The sequence below is a fragment of the Seriola dumerili genome, unplaced genomic scaffold (assembly GCF_002260705.1).
Source record: "Seriola dumerili isolate Sdu_G_001 unplaced genomic scaffold, Sdu_1.0 BDQW01000341.1, whole genome shotgun sequence".
Classification (NCBI taxonomy): Eukaryota; Metazoa; Chordata; class Actinopteri; order Carangiformes; family Carangidae; genus Seriola; species Seriola dumerili.
The window spans coordinates 97,081-114,809 of NW_019174596.1; the positions used below are offsets into that span (position 1 = coordinate 97,081).

At 46.6% G+C, this 17,729-nt stretch overlaps 1 protein-coding gene across 5 annotated transcripts in view; it reads right to left on the minus strand.

Annotated features, from left to right (window-relative positions):
* The window catches only part of LOC111232880 (transcription factor HIVEP3-like), a 49,713-nt gene that overhangs the window by 14,834 nt on the left and 17,150 nt on the right, over window positions 1-17,729 (minus strand). For 4 of the 5 annotated variants that reach the window (XM_022760561.1, XM_022760560.1, XM_022760557.1 and 1 more), the window contains exons 2-5: window positions 6,008-8,387; window positions 5,582-5,871; window positions 3,308-5,362; window positions 2,530-2,675 (exon numbers count right to left, since the gene is read on the minus strand). In XM_022760561.1, the coding sequence (XP_022616282.1) occupies window positions 2,530-2,675; window positions 3,308-5,362; window positions 5,582-5,871; window positions 6,008-8,042 (4,526 nt within the window). In that variant the 5' untranslated portion in view covers window positions 8,043-8,387. Of the gene's footprint in view, window positions 1-2,529; window positions 2,676-3,307; window positions 5,363-5,581; window positions 5,872-6,007; window positions 8,388-14,029; window positions 14,070-17,729 lie in introns of those variants that run through there. The other variant, XM_022760559.1, reaches the window with a different exon arrangement.

Here is a 17,729-nt window from a genome sequence, read left to right on the forward strand (position 1 = left end):
CTATAAAAACATTGTTTATACTCAATCTTGATGTTTACCAAAAGGTTATTTGTGGACACAGTGGACCACAGACGTTTTATATCCGAATGAATTGTCCTCTATGAAAAACTCAATCTGCTCTCAATACTCATGAAGAAATGTACAATCCATTCTGAATGGTAAATATCCAATGTGTGCTGACTGTGTTTAATTACAGGATATGCACCACATACGCTGTGAATGCTCCCTGTTGTGTAACAGAACCAGCAACAGCAAATCATAACAAACTGCTACACAACTGTAAAACAGTCTCAACAGTGGCATTATGTTGTATTCATTCAGGGGGCTGGCTACTGTTTATTGGCATGTATTTCTTGCTACAGCTAAAAATACCCATCCACATCTCAGGAAAAACAAGGCAGGAGTTGCACTTCACACATGGAGCATTAAATCAGCAGCGCGTCTCTCGGTAAACTCAACCGTCAATCTGTCCCTGCTTGTACTGTAGCTTTACGGCCGGCGCGGCAGATTGGTGGAGAGAATACCACTTCCAAGCAGGCTGAGATGGATTCATAAGGCCATTGAATTTCAAAGAAGAAACAACTGAATAACATTAAAAGACAACATCGCCAGTACTGAAACATACTTCACAATTTGGACAGAGAGGAATATTATATTTTCATCTTTTTGACACATGCTTTACACTCAATGCCCATTTCACAAGTGTGGTCTAAGTGTTATGACAAATCGGCAGTGCTGACCACTTCCACCATGGAAATCAATCTGCATGTTTTAACAGAATATAGCAGGAGACAGTTCAGCTCACAAACAGGGATTAAAGCTCACGTTCCACAGACTTTTGCTGCCGCCAAGAAGGAACAGCTATGCTTCCTTAATTGCTGAGATGCGTGTTATTGAGAAAAAAGCTGCCTTGATCCCATATCTGTTTCTTTAGCTGTGTGATAGTAATAAACTCTAGAGACCCCTGCACCCTTCTTTCGTAAAGGAAATTGGATCGGGATGAAATCGTGCAAGTCATTTGGAACAAAAACAGAGCTACATGGTGCATATCCATGAAAAAAATAAATACATTTTTTTTAAAAAGTGTCGCTTGTTCTCCAGTATAAAATGAGTGGCACACAGTCATGGTTTCAAAGTGTTGACAAAAGGGAGGTAGGGATAATGAGTCCTAACAGAGTCAGGGTACAAAACATTCAGCTGTGTTGTCGAGTGAGTAGCTGTGCTTATTTGCATGCATGGAGAAAATACAGCAGGACATCAAGGGGCACAGGTACACAGGGGAGGCTGAGAGGGAATGAAGAGAAAATAACACATGGGTAAGTAAAACTGGAAGAGCTGCCAGAGTGAAACACGCAGAGCCAATAGAAGGAGAAGGGTGGTATGATGGAGATAGACGAGGGGTAGAGGGGAGAAAGCTGTAGGCTGTGATGAAAAATGCACTTCCTGAATGTGTGCAATGTGTGTCTGCAAATGATAAAGACTGGTAATTAGTGCCTTATCTACTGTTAAGCAGACAACTCATTCAACTCAATCTGTGCGCACATAAACACAAAACGCAGGCCTTAATGTGCAAGTGTTGACGCACAAGCGCAACTACAGACACACACACACACACACACACAAACACACACACACACACACACACACACACACACACACACACACACACACACACACACACACACACACACACACACACACACACACCAGCAAAACATTACCCTAAAAATCTGTATTATCACCTCATTAATAACTTTATAAAACATTTTCCATGTCCCTCAAAAGGTGTTCTTCCATTATAATTCTCATTAATTACTTCTGTACCATTTCCATATTTTTTTTCCCCTGTTTCTGCGATTTCTTCAGTATGAACAGTTCTACACAAAGTGAGCTGCTGGGGGAATCTTCCAGCTCTAAACCCAGTAAACCTGGGAGAGAAGAAGAAGACAGGCTGCTCTGGAGAAAAGATCAGTCACACATTCATGGAAAGCACAAATACGTGTACACAGTGATGTGTACAAACATGTGGAGGTTTGAAGACAACACACAAATGACATGACAGTCATGACTATGGTTCTGTTTACTCGCACATTGCTTCAAACTGTACCTCTTTGACTTCTCAGTAACTCATGTAACTGTAAAAACAGGTATTAATGAGAGTCTCACAAAGTGAAAGTGGAGACAACCCCCCCCCCCTCTCTCTTTCACACACACACACACACACTCTCTCTCTCTCTTTCTCTCTGTCTCTTAGCACTTCTAAAACACAGACATCCATGCCAGCACTAAGAGGAAAAAGCTTGGCTGCAGGTACAAATGAAGTCCCTGCGGGCACCACTGCCTCCCATCTGTTACTGTAATTCTCTGTGCAGCTCTCTTGTCAGCTCTCCATAGTTTCTGTTTTTGATGTCATCAGGCATTGGTTTGTGACAGAAAGACAGATTACTTGTGTAATGAGGCACATTCCCAAATATTGAATTTTGAATTACAAGAGGTGCGTTTTCTCAGCATCACTCTCCTGGTTCTTACCCGCCTTCAAAGATGCGAACACGAGAGGGATCGCCCTGTTTGGAGGTGGAGGGTCCTTCCTCTTCTCTCATCTCTTTGTTCTCCTTCTCAGGCTGCTGCTGCTGTTCCTTTACTTCAGTGACGGTGCTGGGTGGGGTGGCATGTACCTACACTCAAGACACACATAAAAATTCAAAACAACTTAAAATAAAATCTTAACCGTCTTCCTGTTAAAGAGTTCTCCATCGAAAAAAAAAAGATTCAAAATCGATGCAGCAGAGCCAGAGATATTGTCATTATTGTTACCCACAATGCAACTCTGCCTCTGACAGTTTGGTCAGAGATTTGGATTTATTAAGCCGGTAGCCTGGAGCCTGTAGCCTCAAGCAGAGATGAGGAGCAGGCTACGGCGGTCTGGTAAGCTCTTCTTTCTAACTCCACACGCCCAGATCAGATTTTTGTTCATTTTCAAATTTGTAGTTTTAAGCCCCAACCAATGCTGCCTCAAGTGATGTCCCCTCAAGATGTCTGCCACTTGAGGCAGTTTATCATATTTTGCACAGCTCCCTCTGGAACCTTTTCCACATATCCAGTAGTAATCCCTAAGACCTGCAAACAGTGTAAAATAGTAAAATAGGTGGAGTTCCCCTTTAAGCATATTAATGTGGTTATGAGTAAAATCCACATATTAGTTAAAAAGGATAACAGAATAACATTCGAGCGACATTTAGTGTCTCTTTAAAAGAGTGGTCTAGATTAAGTAATAAATTCAGTGAGGGTGTACTGTGGTTATGTTTACCTCTGACACACGTGGGGTCCCGCTAGTTGCAAGGGACAGTTTGCCTTTGGCCAGGGTTGGGGCCGTGGCCATGGTGTATGTCTCTGTGCTGTGCTTTTGTTTGGAGCACAGTAGAGACAGGACCACCTTAGTGCTGAGCCCCGGCAAGTTGGGGTTGTGAGCGCTGACGCTCCAGGTAGAATAAACTGAGGTGCGGGGGTCCCTCTGGGCAGATGGGTTAGGTTTGACATAGTTCAGGTAGCACCAGTTGACTGAGGTGGAGGTGTGGAGGCTGGGGTATGAAGGGGTGCTTGGTCTCTCAACCCCCTCCTCCACAACTGGCACCTCTTCCTTTTTTTGACTTGTCTTCTCAGTCGACTCCTTCCCCTCCTCCCCCTCCTTCTCCTTTTCCTCCCTGTTATGTTTCCTTGGTACTTGCTCCTGCTCCCCCTCCTCTTTCACAGTTGTCCCCTCTGCCCTCTCTGGCTGTTTCTTCTCTCCCTCTTCCAGTTTTCTCCCAGTGTCTTTACTTTGTTCCTCCTCTCTTACCTTCTCTTCTACATCCTCCTCCTCCTCCTCCTCCTCTCCTGCCTTATGCTGCTCCCCCTCCTCTTCCTCTTTTACCCTTTTCTGTTGACGCTGAGCCTCTGTGCTGAGTTCCAGACTGGCCGCAGGAGAAAGCATCCGTTTACTTCCTCCAGCCCCCAGTGGACCGTATCCCTCTCCAGAACCTGAGGCCAGCTCGGCAGGCAGAGACAGGGGAAGAATGATGTCTGGAGAAGGGACCTTCAGGTAGGACCTTTGCAGCTTTTCCCGCTCCACCTGGCCCATGATGACCATAGCTGTGCATGAAATGGGTTCCTGTGAGTGGGTGGAGGCCAGGATCTGGGACAGGGTGGTATACATGGCACTGGCATAGGTAGGTATATGGGTCTGTAGGCGCACTGGCACCACAAGGGACACTACTGGTGTAAGTTGTGCCAGGCATGTGGCAATGACCGGCTGTGGGTGGTGGTAGGAGATTCTTACAAGGGATTGGTGGCTAAGTTCAGAAGATATGGAAGATATGGAGGGTCTGCTCTCTGTAGTGGGAGGGGAAGGAAGATGTGCGGTAAGTCTTGAAGGAACAGGTAAGTATAGAGCCTGACCAGCTCTAGTCCTGGAAGAGAACTGGAGAGGAACTAAAGCTGGAAGCTGATGGAGTGGTAATCCCAACTGTTCTGCCATGTGGATCTGCGCTGGGTGTATTTGTATATGTGGAGGTCCTGACTGTGAATGTAAGAAGGCTCTGTGGATGATCTGGGTGGACAGTACTTCAGTGATGGCTGTGGTGACAGGGAGTAGCTGGGATAGCGATCCCGGGGTGAATGCTTGCTGGCCTCTGGGCTGCAAAGGGAGCACATCGTGACGGGGAGGGAAGATTTGCGGCTGTAACAGCTGCAAGGCTTTCCCTGTGGCTTCCAGGCTGAACCGGGGGCTTGCCTCGGTTGAATAAAGAGGAGGAAGGATGGCACGGGAAGGACCAGGCTTTGGACTCTCTGCTCTGGACAACTGACTCATGCTGGCCCCCTCCTCCTGCTCAGGTTCCCCTAAGGTGGCATGCTTCACAAGGAGACACTTTCTCCTTTCTTTCCAGGAGGATGTAGACTGCTGAGGCGACAGGGAACCATAGTCAAAGGATTTACTTCTGGTCTCTGAGATCTGCTCTGTTTGCTGGGGGCTGGCCGGGGCCTGCTCTGAGGCTGAGCGCCTCATCTCCTTGTGGCTTTGGTGGTGTTGGTGGGAAACGGTTGGCACCATCAGCATCTGGGAGCTTTGGCTACTGATGGCCCAGATGGCAGGCTCTGATCTTGCTGGGTCTTCAAAAGAAGCGGAAAGGCTTGAAGTGTGTGAGATGTTGCTCTCTTGACTGGGGCTGCGAGACAAAGACACAGACTCAAAGCTAGACTCCCCAGAGGACTGGGCTGCTTCTGCCAGGCGGAGTCTCTTCTTCTTTGGTGGCAGCTTCTCTGCAGGGAGCTGGGCCAGAGTTTGGCTACGCTGAGGCCACTGGAACTCCTCCACTCTCTCTGCCTCCTAGGATAGATAAATAGTTTACTCATTAAATTCTGTATAAATGTATAAATAACATCCTGTCTAATATAAAAGGACATTGACTTCTCAACTGTTTCTTAGGATATTGAAAAAAAAAAAATCAATGGATGTTGAACGGCATTCAAGCAAGGCAGTCAATTGTACAAAAACGTGCGAAAATACACACCCAAATACTACGGAATACTAAAAATAAGCATGTACCTTGGAAGAGGATGCTGTCACCGGCGGTGACACAGATGGCATGTCAGCATCAGGCTCCACAGTAACGAGGATCTCTGGCACTTGGATGTTTGGCTGGCGGATGAGGCGAGATGTAGAGGGTGATGGTTTTGGCTCGGGTTGTTTTGTTTGCTGACTCTCTCTGAGGTCTGGTTCTTGACTTTCCATGGATATACTCTCCTGCTTCTCAAAAGAGCTTGTGTGTTGGATGACGGACACGCCCTTCCTGTCCTGCTGCTGCTGTTGTTTTGGCTCAGTCTGTGAAGAAACACCTAGAAACGTACAGCACAAACACAACAAATCTATCATTATATTATAGTGGTGTGCTGCTTTTGAATGATGAAATGACCTGCTCACACAGGATAGGGTAATAATTTTATCTGCTATTGCAGGGATACATAAACAAACCTGAGAGGGCCTGGCTGTGCTCCGGTCTGCTTGGCACTGGAATGAGGCCTGCAGAGCTGCCTGATATGGCTACAGACCCTGGGCTGGGAGGGTCCTCCTCCAGGCTCTCCTCTTTCCTCCTCTTCCTAACAGCCATGGCCAGTGCCCGGAACTTGTAGTGCATCATCATCTGTGGGCGATCCTCCCTGCATGTTTTCCTCACATCCCCACTCTCTTGTTCCAGTTTTTGCTGTCCTGGGCAGATGCCCTTGTGGGCCTCGTAGCCTTCACTATGTTGGAAGCGAGCCCTACATGCTTCACATTCAAACAGGCTGGAAGTCTTTTGCTGCTGCTGCTGCTGCTGCTGCTGTTGCTGCGGCTGCCTGGCTAGTTCAGGACCTCTGGCTGAGGAGGAGGAGGAGGAGGAGGAGGTGGGACCGGACTCCTCCAGCATTACCTCAGCTCCCAGCGGGACTTCTATGGCAGGTTGGCGCCTCAGCATACGCTGGGCATGGCCAACCCTCATCTCTGCTACCACTGCTTGCTGTTCATCGAATGACTGGCAGAGACGGTAACCTCTAGGAGACATGGTGCCAGAGGTGGAGGGCTCTCCTTGGCTGGTAGATGATGGCATTGAGTGGCTTCTGAGCAGAGGCACTGATGACAGCTCCTGGGTACCTGCTGGATCTGCCTCAGGATTGTGGAGGTGCCGCAAACCACTGGGTCCGGGGGCTTCTCCTTTGGGATCGAAGGTGTAGGTATCTTTAGGGGCGCTAAATTTAGGTGACTCCATGCTGCTCTTCCTGGACAGAGAGGAGCGACGGGGCTTTACACTGTCAATCTCACTGGTATCTACTACTGCTTCATTGATAGTGATGAGCTTCGTGATGTGTTCTATTACTTGGGTTTTGGGCACAGCGAAAGGAATGCTTTTTTCCTCCGTTCCTGAGGATGAGGAAAGTGAAGAATGAGGCTGCTGCTGATGAGGACTGCGCTGCTGCCCTCCCAGTCTTCCATATTTCCCTAGAATAATTTCTGCGTAGGTTTTGGCACTGGCACTGGGAGGGCTAACTTGGGACAAGTCAGTGCTGCCTGATCCGGAAAAGTAGCCAGACTCTGTGCTGCCTTTACTGCCCGGGCCTAGAGAAGACGATGAGGTGGAGAGGGAGGACGGAGGGTCATCTGGAGAAGCCATGGGTCCACGTTTCCTTTCACTAAGCCTCAGTGCCAGTCTTTGCTTGACAGCCTGGGAGTCTTCAGGCCTCTGGGTCTCCTCTGGGCCTCCCAGTGCTTCCTTACCACCTTTCCTCGGATGGCCCAACATCTCCTTGGAGGAGGACTTTCTGTGTCGGCCCGTCTCCTCCTCAGACTCAGTGCTTTCTCCCTCTGTGTGTTCTTCAGGGTCTTCTCCAACGCCACTGCCCTCTGGTCCACTCAAACTGGGCTCATCACGACTGGACGCCAGGCCCGCTTTAATGCGATGGGCATGGGACTTGCGGTGCTTGTACAGGTTGCTCTTGGTCTTGAAAGAAAAGCCACAAGGGGCACAAGGGTAGGGTCTTTCTCCGGTATGAGAGCGAATGTGTTTCTGAAGAACGCTTGGCTTGGCACATGGACGGCCACAATAAGTGCACACATATTTCCCTGGTTTTTGGGGTTTTTTCTCCCCTTTTCTGGGTGAGCTGACCCCTTCTTGGCCCTCTTGGCTGGACTGAGATGGGACCCCATGACCATGCTCACCCCGGGTGGAGGAAGTAGAGCGGAGGGATGAAGTTGACGAGGAAGCTGAAGAGAAGAAGCTGCCTCCTGAGGGACCTGGGTTGTCTGATTGCTGCCATGCTACCGCTTGCTGCTGCTGTAACCGAAGCAGAAGGTCAGTGCGTTTGGGCTGGCGATTTTGCAGGCGGCCCAAGGCTCTGTGCACAGGACGAGGATTAGGAGGCTGCTGGGGCTGCTGAGGTGGACAAGATCCTAGTGAGGATTCAGCTGTCACATGCTGCTGCTCTTGCCTTCCAGAGCGCTCCTCATCAGCCGGATGGCTGGGCTCAGCCTCCATAGAGTGGGGAGGAGGCCTCACAGACACGCAAGGAAGGGCTCTTGGAGCCTCATGGGGCTAACCGCATGACAGCAGAGAGGTCAGAGTCAGGGGAACAGACTGAATTGTAAATCAAAACGGAGGGCCTTTCGCAGTGTGGGCCAAAAGTTATTCAAGAGGACCAAGTGAGGCATCATTAAAAGGTGCCCTGGAGCTGCATGGATGCAGGTAAACATGGATCATTTCTCTGTACAAAGCAGCTCTGCTTCTGTCCAGCCTCAGCCATTCTAACAGCCCTCCCAAGGTCTTTTCTCCATCTCCTTTGTTGGTTGTCAAGAGTGTTAGCCGTTCAGCTTCTGAATGGGTCTAAAGGAACACAGAGGAAAAACAAGGAAGCACTGAGTCATTAAAGTGGAAACATATTAATACATGTTTTAGATTCTCTAAAAAAGGTTTTGTCACAAAGAGCTATGGCAAAGGGCTGTAAAATATCCCCAAGTTCTCATTTTTTCCTCATCACTCTGCACTAATAGAAACAGAAATACAAAGTTTTTTCTTGAAAAAAGAAACAAAAAAAAAAAAGATATATAATAAAGAAAGGTCCTGCTCTGCTGACTTCAGCCAACCTCAGGGCTCATTACTGCATACTCAGAAACAGAAAACACACAGGACCTTGTGAAGATGACATAGACTTCTTGAGATCCAGGGTTTTTTGAAAACAGGCCTTTCCCATACAGTCTGGGAAAGAATTACATTGGTAAAGTAGAAGGCAAAAATCATTAGTGTCCATTTATCAAACTCTCTTCAAAAACTGATCCCACATATCTTACTATGATAAACAGGGTTACATTTCTTGGTGTAGTGTTGAATGACGTCATTGTTGTCATGAGAACATTAGCAAGGTAACTGCATCAGCAACATGTTAGTGCTCTCATCTGTCCTGGCTTCAACTCATTTCAAATCTATTATGAAATGTTAGGTACAGATAATCTTGTTATTGTAACACTTTGAAATGACATTGTGATCATCTGGTGTGTGCCCACATACTGTATAAACACATAAAATTAAAAGCTCCATTTCAAATCAAGACTTCCACTCGAAACAGACATATGTGACTCGATTCTGACCCATGACTGGCCAACTCTGCAGGAGTCAGAGCAGCTCAGGGCCAGCCGGGCAACATCCACAGCACAGGCACCAACAGAGGAGACCACAGTGTCAGGGCAAGTAGTCATAACAAATGCTGGGAATATAGCCTATGCTTATCTGATCTGGCACTAAAGCTAAAGGGGGTAGATGGAGGGGAGCTGTTTTCTAGTGGATAAGAGGACTTGACAGCAACGTGGTCTCAGCCTACACCCCTCACACTCTGCTGTTATACAGCCACCAGGGTGCAGTGTTTATGAGGGGGCCAAGACGAAAGTGGTCACTTGCCTGTTGTGAAAGGGTACTGTGAAACCCTTTATCAAAATCTATTGCAATATTGGCCACTCACACACTGCTAGAAAGCTGTTTTTATGAGTCCAGCTGATCATCATGAAGACTTAGAGACGAGGATGCAATGAAATCTCTTCTTTTATCAAGATGTATGTTCTGTAATATTTCCCACTTACTACAAATCCTGCACTCTCTCTCAACTCGAGACACGGGATTCTTGTACCGCAGCCAATCAAAACATATTCTGGGAATGGATGGGGCCAATCATAACATTTTCACTGAGCAGCCATGCCCAACCGCTGACAGTCCCAGCACAGGCTCATCCAGAGTATCAATCATCGTCTGCTCGCAACCCCCCGACTCTGTCAGACTCTGGATATCAGCGCTCACTGAAGGAGGACACCTTGTATGTTCACCTCACAGCTGTGATGGTGTAGACAGCGTGCACCACCTCTGACAGCTCTAGGAACATACCAGGAGAGAAGACAACAAGAGGGGGGGGGACTTCTAATACTATGCCCTGCTGCAGAGAGAGAAAATGCATAGATGGGCTAAAATATTAGATATCTACATTTGAAGTATGAGTAAGAGAGAGTGCAGGATGAAGTTAGCCGAGGTGGGGTAGAGAGAAAAGACTGAAGCAGTGATCCAGTGGCTGAATAAACAGGCCCAGCAGAAGACTGCAGCTCAAGGTGCCAATGGTGGCAAGGCAGCAGTGACAGTTTTTTTTTTTTTTTTAATGAGCCACACTTGCTCTCTCCATATGTCTAAAAAAAAACTCTGCACAGTCAGCCTTCATTAGAGCCAGTTTACAGTGGGAAAAAAAAGGAAAGAGAATCACTCTTCCTCTCGGAAACAACTTGACATATTCCCGGCTCCATCTCCACATTCCTCCACATCTGTTCGGGGCCGATCATCTGTTTAGTGTGTGTTTCCCCCGAGCAGACCAGCGCTTTGATTACAGCAGACTTATACCATCACCACTCAGCAATTAGGCAGCATAACAAACTGAATCAACACCATTAAAATTCACTTCTCTGTTTTCAGCTGTCTGTCTTCCACCTTCTCAGCTGTACAGGAAGACTTTTGTATGTGGCGGCAGCTAAAGACTTCTCTGTCGTGAGCTGTCGAGCCAGAGAGACACACATTACTCTGCAGTTACATGTGGAAAAGTTAGATCAGGAGGGAATGGAGTTTACAGAAGAGAAACTTCAGATCCTGTCTGAAGAGTGTTGTTCCTCACACACTTGAATTTTAGAGAGAAAAGCGACATGACAATAAAAATTGTAGATAAAAGACGAGTAGGTGTGGGTAAAGATGGGTAAAAAGCGAGTGGGGTCTGGCTGTTGAAGAAGGATGATGCTGTGCATAGAAAACAGAAGGACTGAGCAGGAAGGAAAGTACAAAGAGCAAGACAAATTGTCCTCCTCAGCCCCTCTGTAATAAATGTCTTTGTTCATGTAGTTGGTTATCAGAGTGTAAGTTTAATGATCTCTGGCATAGCTGCTGATGCAGCCCTTAAACAGGGCGATTAGAAGGTTTTAAGGTTGAGGGAGAGCACTGCTTACATTATTCATGGCAGTCTAGACTGCCAGCTCTGAGCGGGGAAACACACAGTCAGGGCCTTGCCAGGAAGATGAGGGAAAGGAATGCCAGAGTCTAGCCTACATTAAGCCAAAACACACACACGCACACCCTACAGCACACATACAGTGTACAGTACTACTCTCCCCAGAGCAATACCCACCAACACACAGCAGCAAAATCTACTCTGACAGCCCTGACCAGCCAATCAGCTGCAGTGCCCTGAGGTGACCCACCCTGGTTCCACTCAGACGATCCTCCTGCTGTTTGACGAGGGGTTTTCCTTTCTCATCATCCGCATTCCACGAGGGATGACTTATTATCAGTGGTGCATATCACATACAGCGCTTCAATGCACGATGGGCTTAAATACACACCTCCAGGAATCAGTTGCTTACAAGTGAACATTATAAGACCTTGGGTGATACACACAGGTTATGTAAATGAGTCTAGCCTTATTGAAGAGGGCGTTCTTCACCCTGCTCTAATTTTAGACATAGGTGTGAGCAGGAAGCCACTGATGCAGCTGTTATACGGTGTTATGTTGTTTTTGATGGGAGGTGTCAGATCAAAACCCCAAAGACACCCCCCAGCCCCCCCCCCCCGCAGTCGGCCTTGGACCAATGTATGATAATTCACACAACAGTCTCATGGTGTATGCAGTGATTTGTTGTGTGAACTACTTTCTGGTGTCTGTGCCTAAAATGTGATTAACAACAGGTCCATCGAGAGAAGAAGACAGGATGAGTGAGGAATGGAGTGTGTGTGTGTGTGTGTGTGTGTGTGTGTGTGTGTGAACATGCAAAGGGGCTCTGTCAGCAGAAACAGGCACTGATGCAAGTACCCAAGGGAGCCCTGACACACGTTAGAGCTCACACTCCATCTCCTTCTCTCACACATACACACGCACGCACACGCGCGCACACACACACACACACACACACACACACACACACACACACACACACACACACACACACACACAGTCTCCTTCTCCATCATCTTGGCTGTGTCTATTAAGCCCAGCCGTTATACTTCTAAAAGTGTAAATTCCATAAAACAAACATTTAGCTCAGCTCCTGCTCAATAAGTAGCACAGGAGCTTTGCAGCAGTTTTACAGTTGAAACTTCATTATCATGCACAGGAGAGTGTGGCCGGCAGAGTTAGCGTTCATTTCCTCATCAATACCCAGACGTATTCATGCAGCTGGTAATGACGGATAAAAAATATGGGCTAAACATTAAATTAGCTTGTGCCCTGAGAACAGATAAACCCTCTTAAGTGCTTTTTAAAAAATCTGCTGTCATACTGTACCCCCCCCACCCCACCCCATCCCAAACACACAGACATCTCTCCCTCCCCATTCTCTCTTACTGGCGGTAGCCTGGTGCAAGTTCCCATGGAAACCAGCCTACTCTGAGCAACGGCAGATGGAGAGGGAGCTGGAGGTCTAAATTTATCTCCCAGCATCCTCTCTGACTACAGACGCACACTGGCAGCAGGAAGTGAAGAGGGGAAATGCTTGGCGTCTGCATGCATCCATTGACAGGCTGGCATGACCCTTGACATTTAACCCCCTTTGAGTGACAACGGGTGTTGATGTCACAGCAGATGAATACATACAGTGCTGCCTGCGACAGCTTGAACCGCAACAGCAGTACAACATTTGATACTGTAGAAGAGGCTTTGAGGCATTCTCAAAGTATACGGTACATAGAAAGTTAACAGTCTTGCCCGTGTGAGCACCACCAAGAAAACAGAGCTGTCAATCAAACTCAGGCCCCAAATCCTAGACAGCAACATTAACCAATCACAGAACCATGGGGAGAAACTGTTTGGTTTGTTAAATGACTGAAAAAAGAAATCCAGACAACAGTACAAGACGCTAGATAGAGCATAAAACCTCAGAGGCCAAGACTCACACTCACCCAGGAATATCACTGCTGTCAGTAGTATGCCGCGCGCCAAGGAGGACGCCGTCTGAAAAAACACCACATACCAAAGCTCTCACTCACTCTCTCTCAGCTCTGTGCAGGATGCATCGGGATCGCTGTACCTCTGAGGTGAGACGGTGTAGAGAAGGATTTCACAGGGCTTTGATAAGATTGGCAGTTCACAAGCATCGCAGTGTTCACTTTGATTAAACACAAGCCAGTGCACTGCAGGTCAATAACCGGCCTTTAAATCAAACACGAGTGGCATGGCAGAGCAGGTTTAATGCACACCTCGGCGGCAGGAGAAGATTGTACTCGCAGTTTTTAATAATACCCCTGGCAGCGGACAATCTGCCCCTTTAGTGACATAATCAACTGAAAAAACAAAACTGACCACCACTTCGACTAAATTACAGGTTGCCGGGTTTTTGTGTCCAGGAACTTCACAGATGGATATGATCTGTTTTGTGATCACTTAGTTAGACAGCACAAAATTTCTCTCAGAGGACTTTACCTGTGATTGGAGAGGAACTCTGGCCTCGGACCCTCTAGTCCAATAAGGGACAAATATCACTAATTCTCCATAAACTCTGAGGGATCCAACTACCAGGAAAGACATGCAATAGGTGTCATATACACAGAGTCTTTAAATGTCCATACAGTTCAATGATACCCTCTGAGATGCTAAAACATCTCAGGTATGTTGTCCTTAAACCAGTGAGAAAGAGTCTTTGACACTGACATAAGAGACAAACTTAAAGCCTTTAATTAACAAAATACTCCTCTGGGTGCTAAGGTACTAGATTACAATGTACCAAATGGCAACTTTTACAATAAAAATAAATCAAATGTATACACACTTCCCAACAACTAGGACACAGCTGCAATAACTACATGACTAATTCGCTTTACCTGACAAGTAAAGTAATAATAAGGAGGGAAAGAGAAGGGGGAGAAGATTGAGGGGCGAGAAGAACGCAGAGAGAGGAAGACAGAGAGTGAGGGGAGGGAGGTGCAGAGGGAGGGAGAGAAACAGACAGAGTTTAGATTACCTGACAGAGCAGTCTGGTCTTCCCCCTCAGAGACGCTTCACAGGCACTGTGAGACAAGTAGGGAGAGCCAGAGAGTGAGAGCGGATATGACTGTTTGAGTGGGTGTGTTGCCGAGAGAGAGGGAGAGAGAGAGAGAGAGAGAGAGAGAGAGAGAGAGAGAGAGAGAGAGAGAGAGAGAGGCTGGGGGTGAGGCAAAAAAAGGAATGATGGAGAGAGAGGGAGAGAGGAAGACACTAAATGAATGTTTCCACTGTGCAAATGTAAGGGGAGGAGGAGTAAGATGTGTTAGCTGGAAGACACTAAAAACTGACTCATAATCTCGTAGCGTAAGTAACATCTTGAAAAAAAAACAACCCATCATCGTCTCTAAAACCAAAGTAACAGCATCGGTTGCTATATTTCTTATTGCCAATGCAATCAAAGTGCATGACAAACCAGGACAGTGAAACCAAAGACATGCACCTACACATTCAGGAAGGGGAACGTCTGCTGCTGCTTCTTTAACTCACACACATTCAGTGGCGGTGGCACATTGCCGATAGATAGGATTACAAACAGGTCTTACACGGGGCTTTCCCGTGCAACACAGAACCCTGCAGGCGATACCTTGCAATTATCACCTCCTTATCAGCAAACTTGTCTCATAGTAGTGGTGCTTGAAGGGGGAAAATAAAATCCTCTATGAATATGTCTCTTTACGTACACCTTCCAGTTCCAGCCAGAGTGCCACTGTGCTGCATCTGTAAATGAATTCCAGAGTGGCATCCATTCAAGCAAGCCCCCGCATTACGCAGAACTCAGGCTAGGCCTATCAGCAGTGCAACACGAGAGAGAGGGAGAGAAACAGAAAGAGAAAGAGAGAATTGAGAATGAACGGAGGTCCTGCTGTTCCATAGAGCTTTGCCTCACTGGCAGAGCACAGGAAGTGTGAGTCACACACTCTAAAATAAACACACTCACACAGTGACGAGCCGGCACATAGAATGAGCGGATGGCTGGGCTACTGATCAGAAGGCAGGCAGAGGGAACATGGATCCTCACAGGCCAGCGACACGTGGTGGCCTGCTGGGACTCACAGCCAGATGACAGGATGAAAAGGAAAAGATGGTTCTCTCTGTCTCTAACTGCTTTTTCTTTTTTCAACCTCCTCTATTATACACCTGCTTATTTACTCTCTATCAAATCTCTAATTTTTGTTTAACCTCTCCTCTTCTTATGTGCTGTTCCTATATTGTCCCGATGTCCCCCTATTCTCTCGCCTCTGCTCTGTGTTTCCTCTCTTATTTTATTTGGTTCCAGTCAATAGGAGTGTTGTTCACGACTTGGTGATTACCCCTGGCCCCGTGCGCCTGCTGGCTGACTGCTGCAGGGGACTGTGCTGGCCTGATGCTGGGCTACTCTCACAGGCTGCTGGCTTCACTGGCCGAGGCACTGTATTGTGTCTGCCTGAATGTGCTCATTGTCACCCTTTACAGCACACACCTTCTATACTGTACTTCCCTGTGAGGGACCTTCACCCATCCGTCATCCCTTTGTCCTCTGTTCCTCAGACTGAGGGGTTCTGACGGGAAGGTGGTGGGGGGAGCAGAGGCTTGGGAACAAAACTGCCACTGTGGCGATGATTGACAGGAAAGTTGCTCTACACAGACGTAACGATTAGCAAGGCCGGGGAAAGGGCTGCAGACTCACAGTCTGGTTAGAAGCTAGAGAGAGATACGAGGTGTTAAGTTGAACAGCCTTGCAAGCAAAAACAGAGAGGATAATATTTTTGAAGACTTTGATCAAAATAGGAAATGCAACAATTGTGATGGTGTGAAGGCAAGCTTTCATGATGCTACAATAACTGGTAACCATATGCTACTCACTGGCCCCAAGCATGTCATGCTCACATTATGCAAAGCTGTTCTCATTTACAGTAAATGAAAACAAGGGCTCCCCTGTGGTATGGTCACATGAGGCAATTTCATGTATATAACACACACCTACATACAAAATATAATGCAGAGGCAAGCAACACCTAAAATGCAAACATCATGCTTTATAAGAAACTTCATGTTGTTTTGGAACAGCCACAGACTATAATTTAGACCAAATGAGTGGTTTGCGCATTTACAGACAACCATACAGATGACATATTTTTGGACTTTCATCCCATAAACTGCAGACACAGGCAGTAAAATGGGCAAATATGGGAGTATTCAGAGAAGGTTCCCTCTGTTCTAAGGGGAAGATTATTTCAGACGTGTGGTCTTGTAAACTGACCCCCCTCTGTCCAAATGACTGTGGTATTATGATAGAAACAAGATCCATTTAAAATGGGGAGCCCACCTAGTGTATAAAAGCCACTGTGGCTCATTGCTGCTCTACCTGTTTGCATTTATCTGGAAAAAAAGACTGGGGGCAAAGAAGACATCCATCTAACAAAGTGGGCTGAGTCTTCTGGGACCAGCATGTCAAACCACTAAATCCAGTCATTACTCGGGTAAATGTAACTGGATCATCACTTCTTTCGCGCAATCCACCTCAAAATAAAACTTACATAAAACTTAAACACATCTTATCCTGTGACATAGAGTTTAACCCCTCCCAAGGTGCAGCTTCAACACTGGTTTTGATTAAAGACCATGAGAAGTGGAACATCTGTTGATGGACTTGACTGGCTGGCACCGGTAAAGTGTCCACACACTAAAGAGTGTGTGTTATTGAGCAGGGAAGTGATCATTTTGCATTTAATGTCATATACTGTATACTGTAGAGCTGAGGAATGACTAAATATTTTTGATACTGGTGCTGATGTGATACCTGTGCTCCAATACTGATACAAAAACAGTTTTTGAAGACTGTAAACTTTTGTACCTTGTTTTTAATCATGGGGCGGCAGTGCCGGTTAGGTGGTCTACTACGATCGAGTGGATTTACATGAAATGTGGTACACACATTCATGTTCTCCTTAAGGATTAAATGTAATTACTTGGTGATTCCCTGACTTTTCATCTAGCTCCAGCATTAGGTAAGCATTTCAATTCATGGCCACTTGAAAATGATGCATAATGGCATTCCCATCAGCCTCAACTGCACACTGGATTTACTGCTGATTAGCAAATGTTGCTAATGCTAAAGATCATACCTGCTTAACATCAACATGTTAGCACTGTCATTGCAAGTAAGTTGCCCTGCTGATGTTATTTAGCTCAAAGCACCGCTGTGCTTATAAGAATAATCCTATAACATTGTCAGACTCACAATGGACAGTTTTAAAAAATCAAGTTTCAAAATCGATGCAGAACCAGAGATATTATCGTTTTTATTCAACTCATTCTTCTTCCTTGTAAAAACCTAGCACCTACATGCCCACAATGCAAAGTGACCACCAACAGTTTGGAGATACTCATGCTAGTGGCGACTAATGTAGCCTTGAGTTAACATAGGTTTGAGCTGCTAGCCTCAAGCAGATATGAGCAGCAGGCTACAGGTCTGGCAACTTCACCTCTTTCTAAGACTAAGATTTTCCTTTTCAGAGTTGTAGTCCTCAGTCCCAGCTGATACTCACTAAAATGACATCACTTGTAGCGGTAGGCTCTATAGTCACAAAAGGCCTTAAACAGTTTGCTTTTTATTACTCCCCAAGACTGGAAAACAGACTTTGATGTGATAAATCGGTGGAGGATCCTTTTAGCCTAGAGCTGCTAGCGCAGGCTTC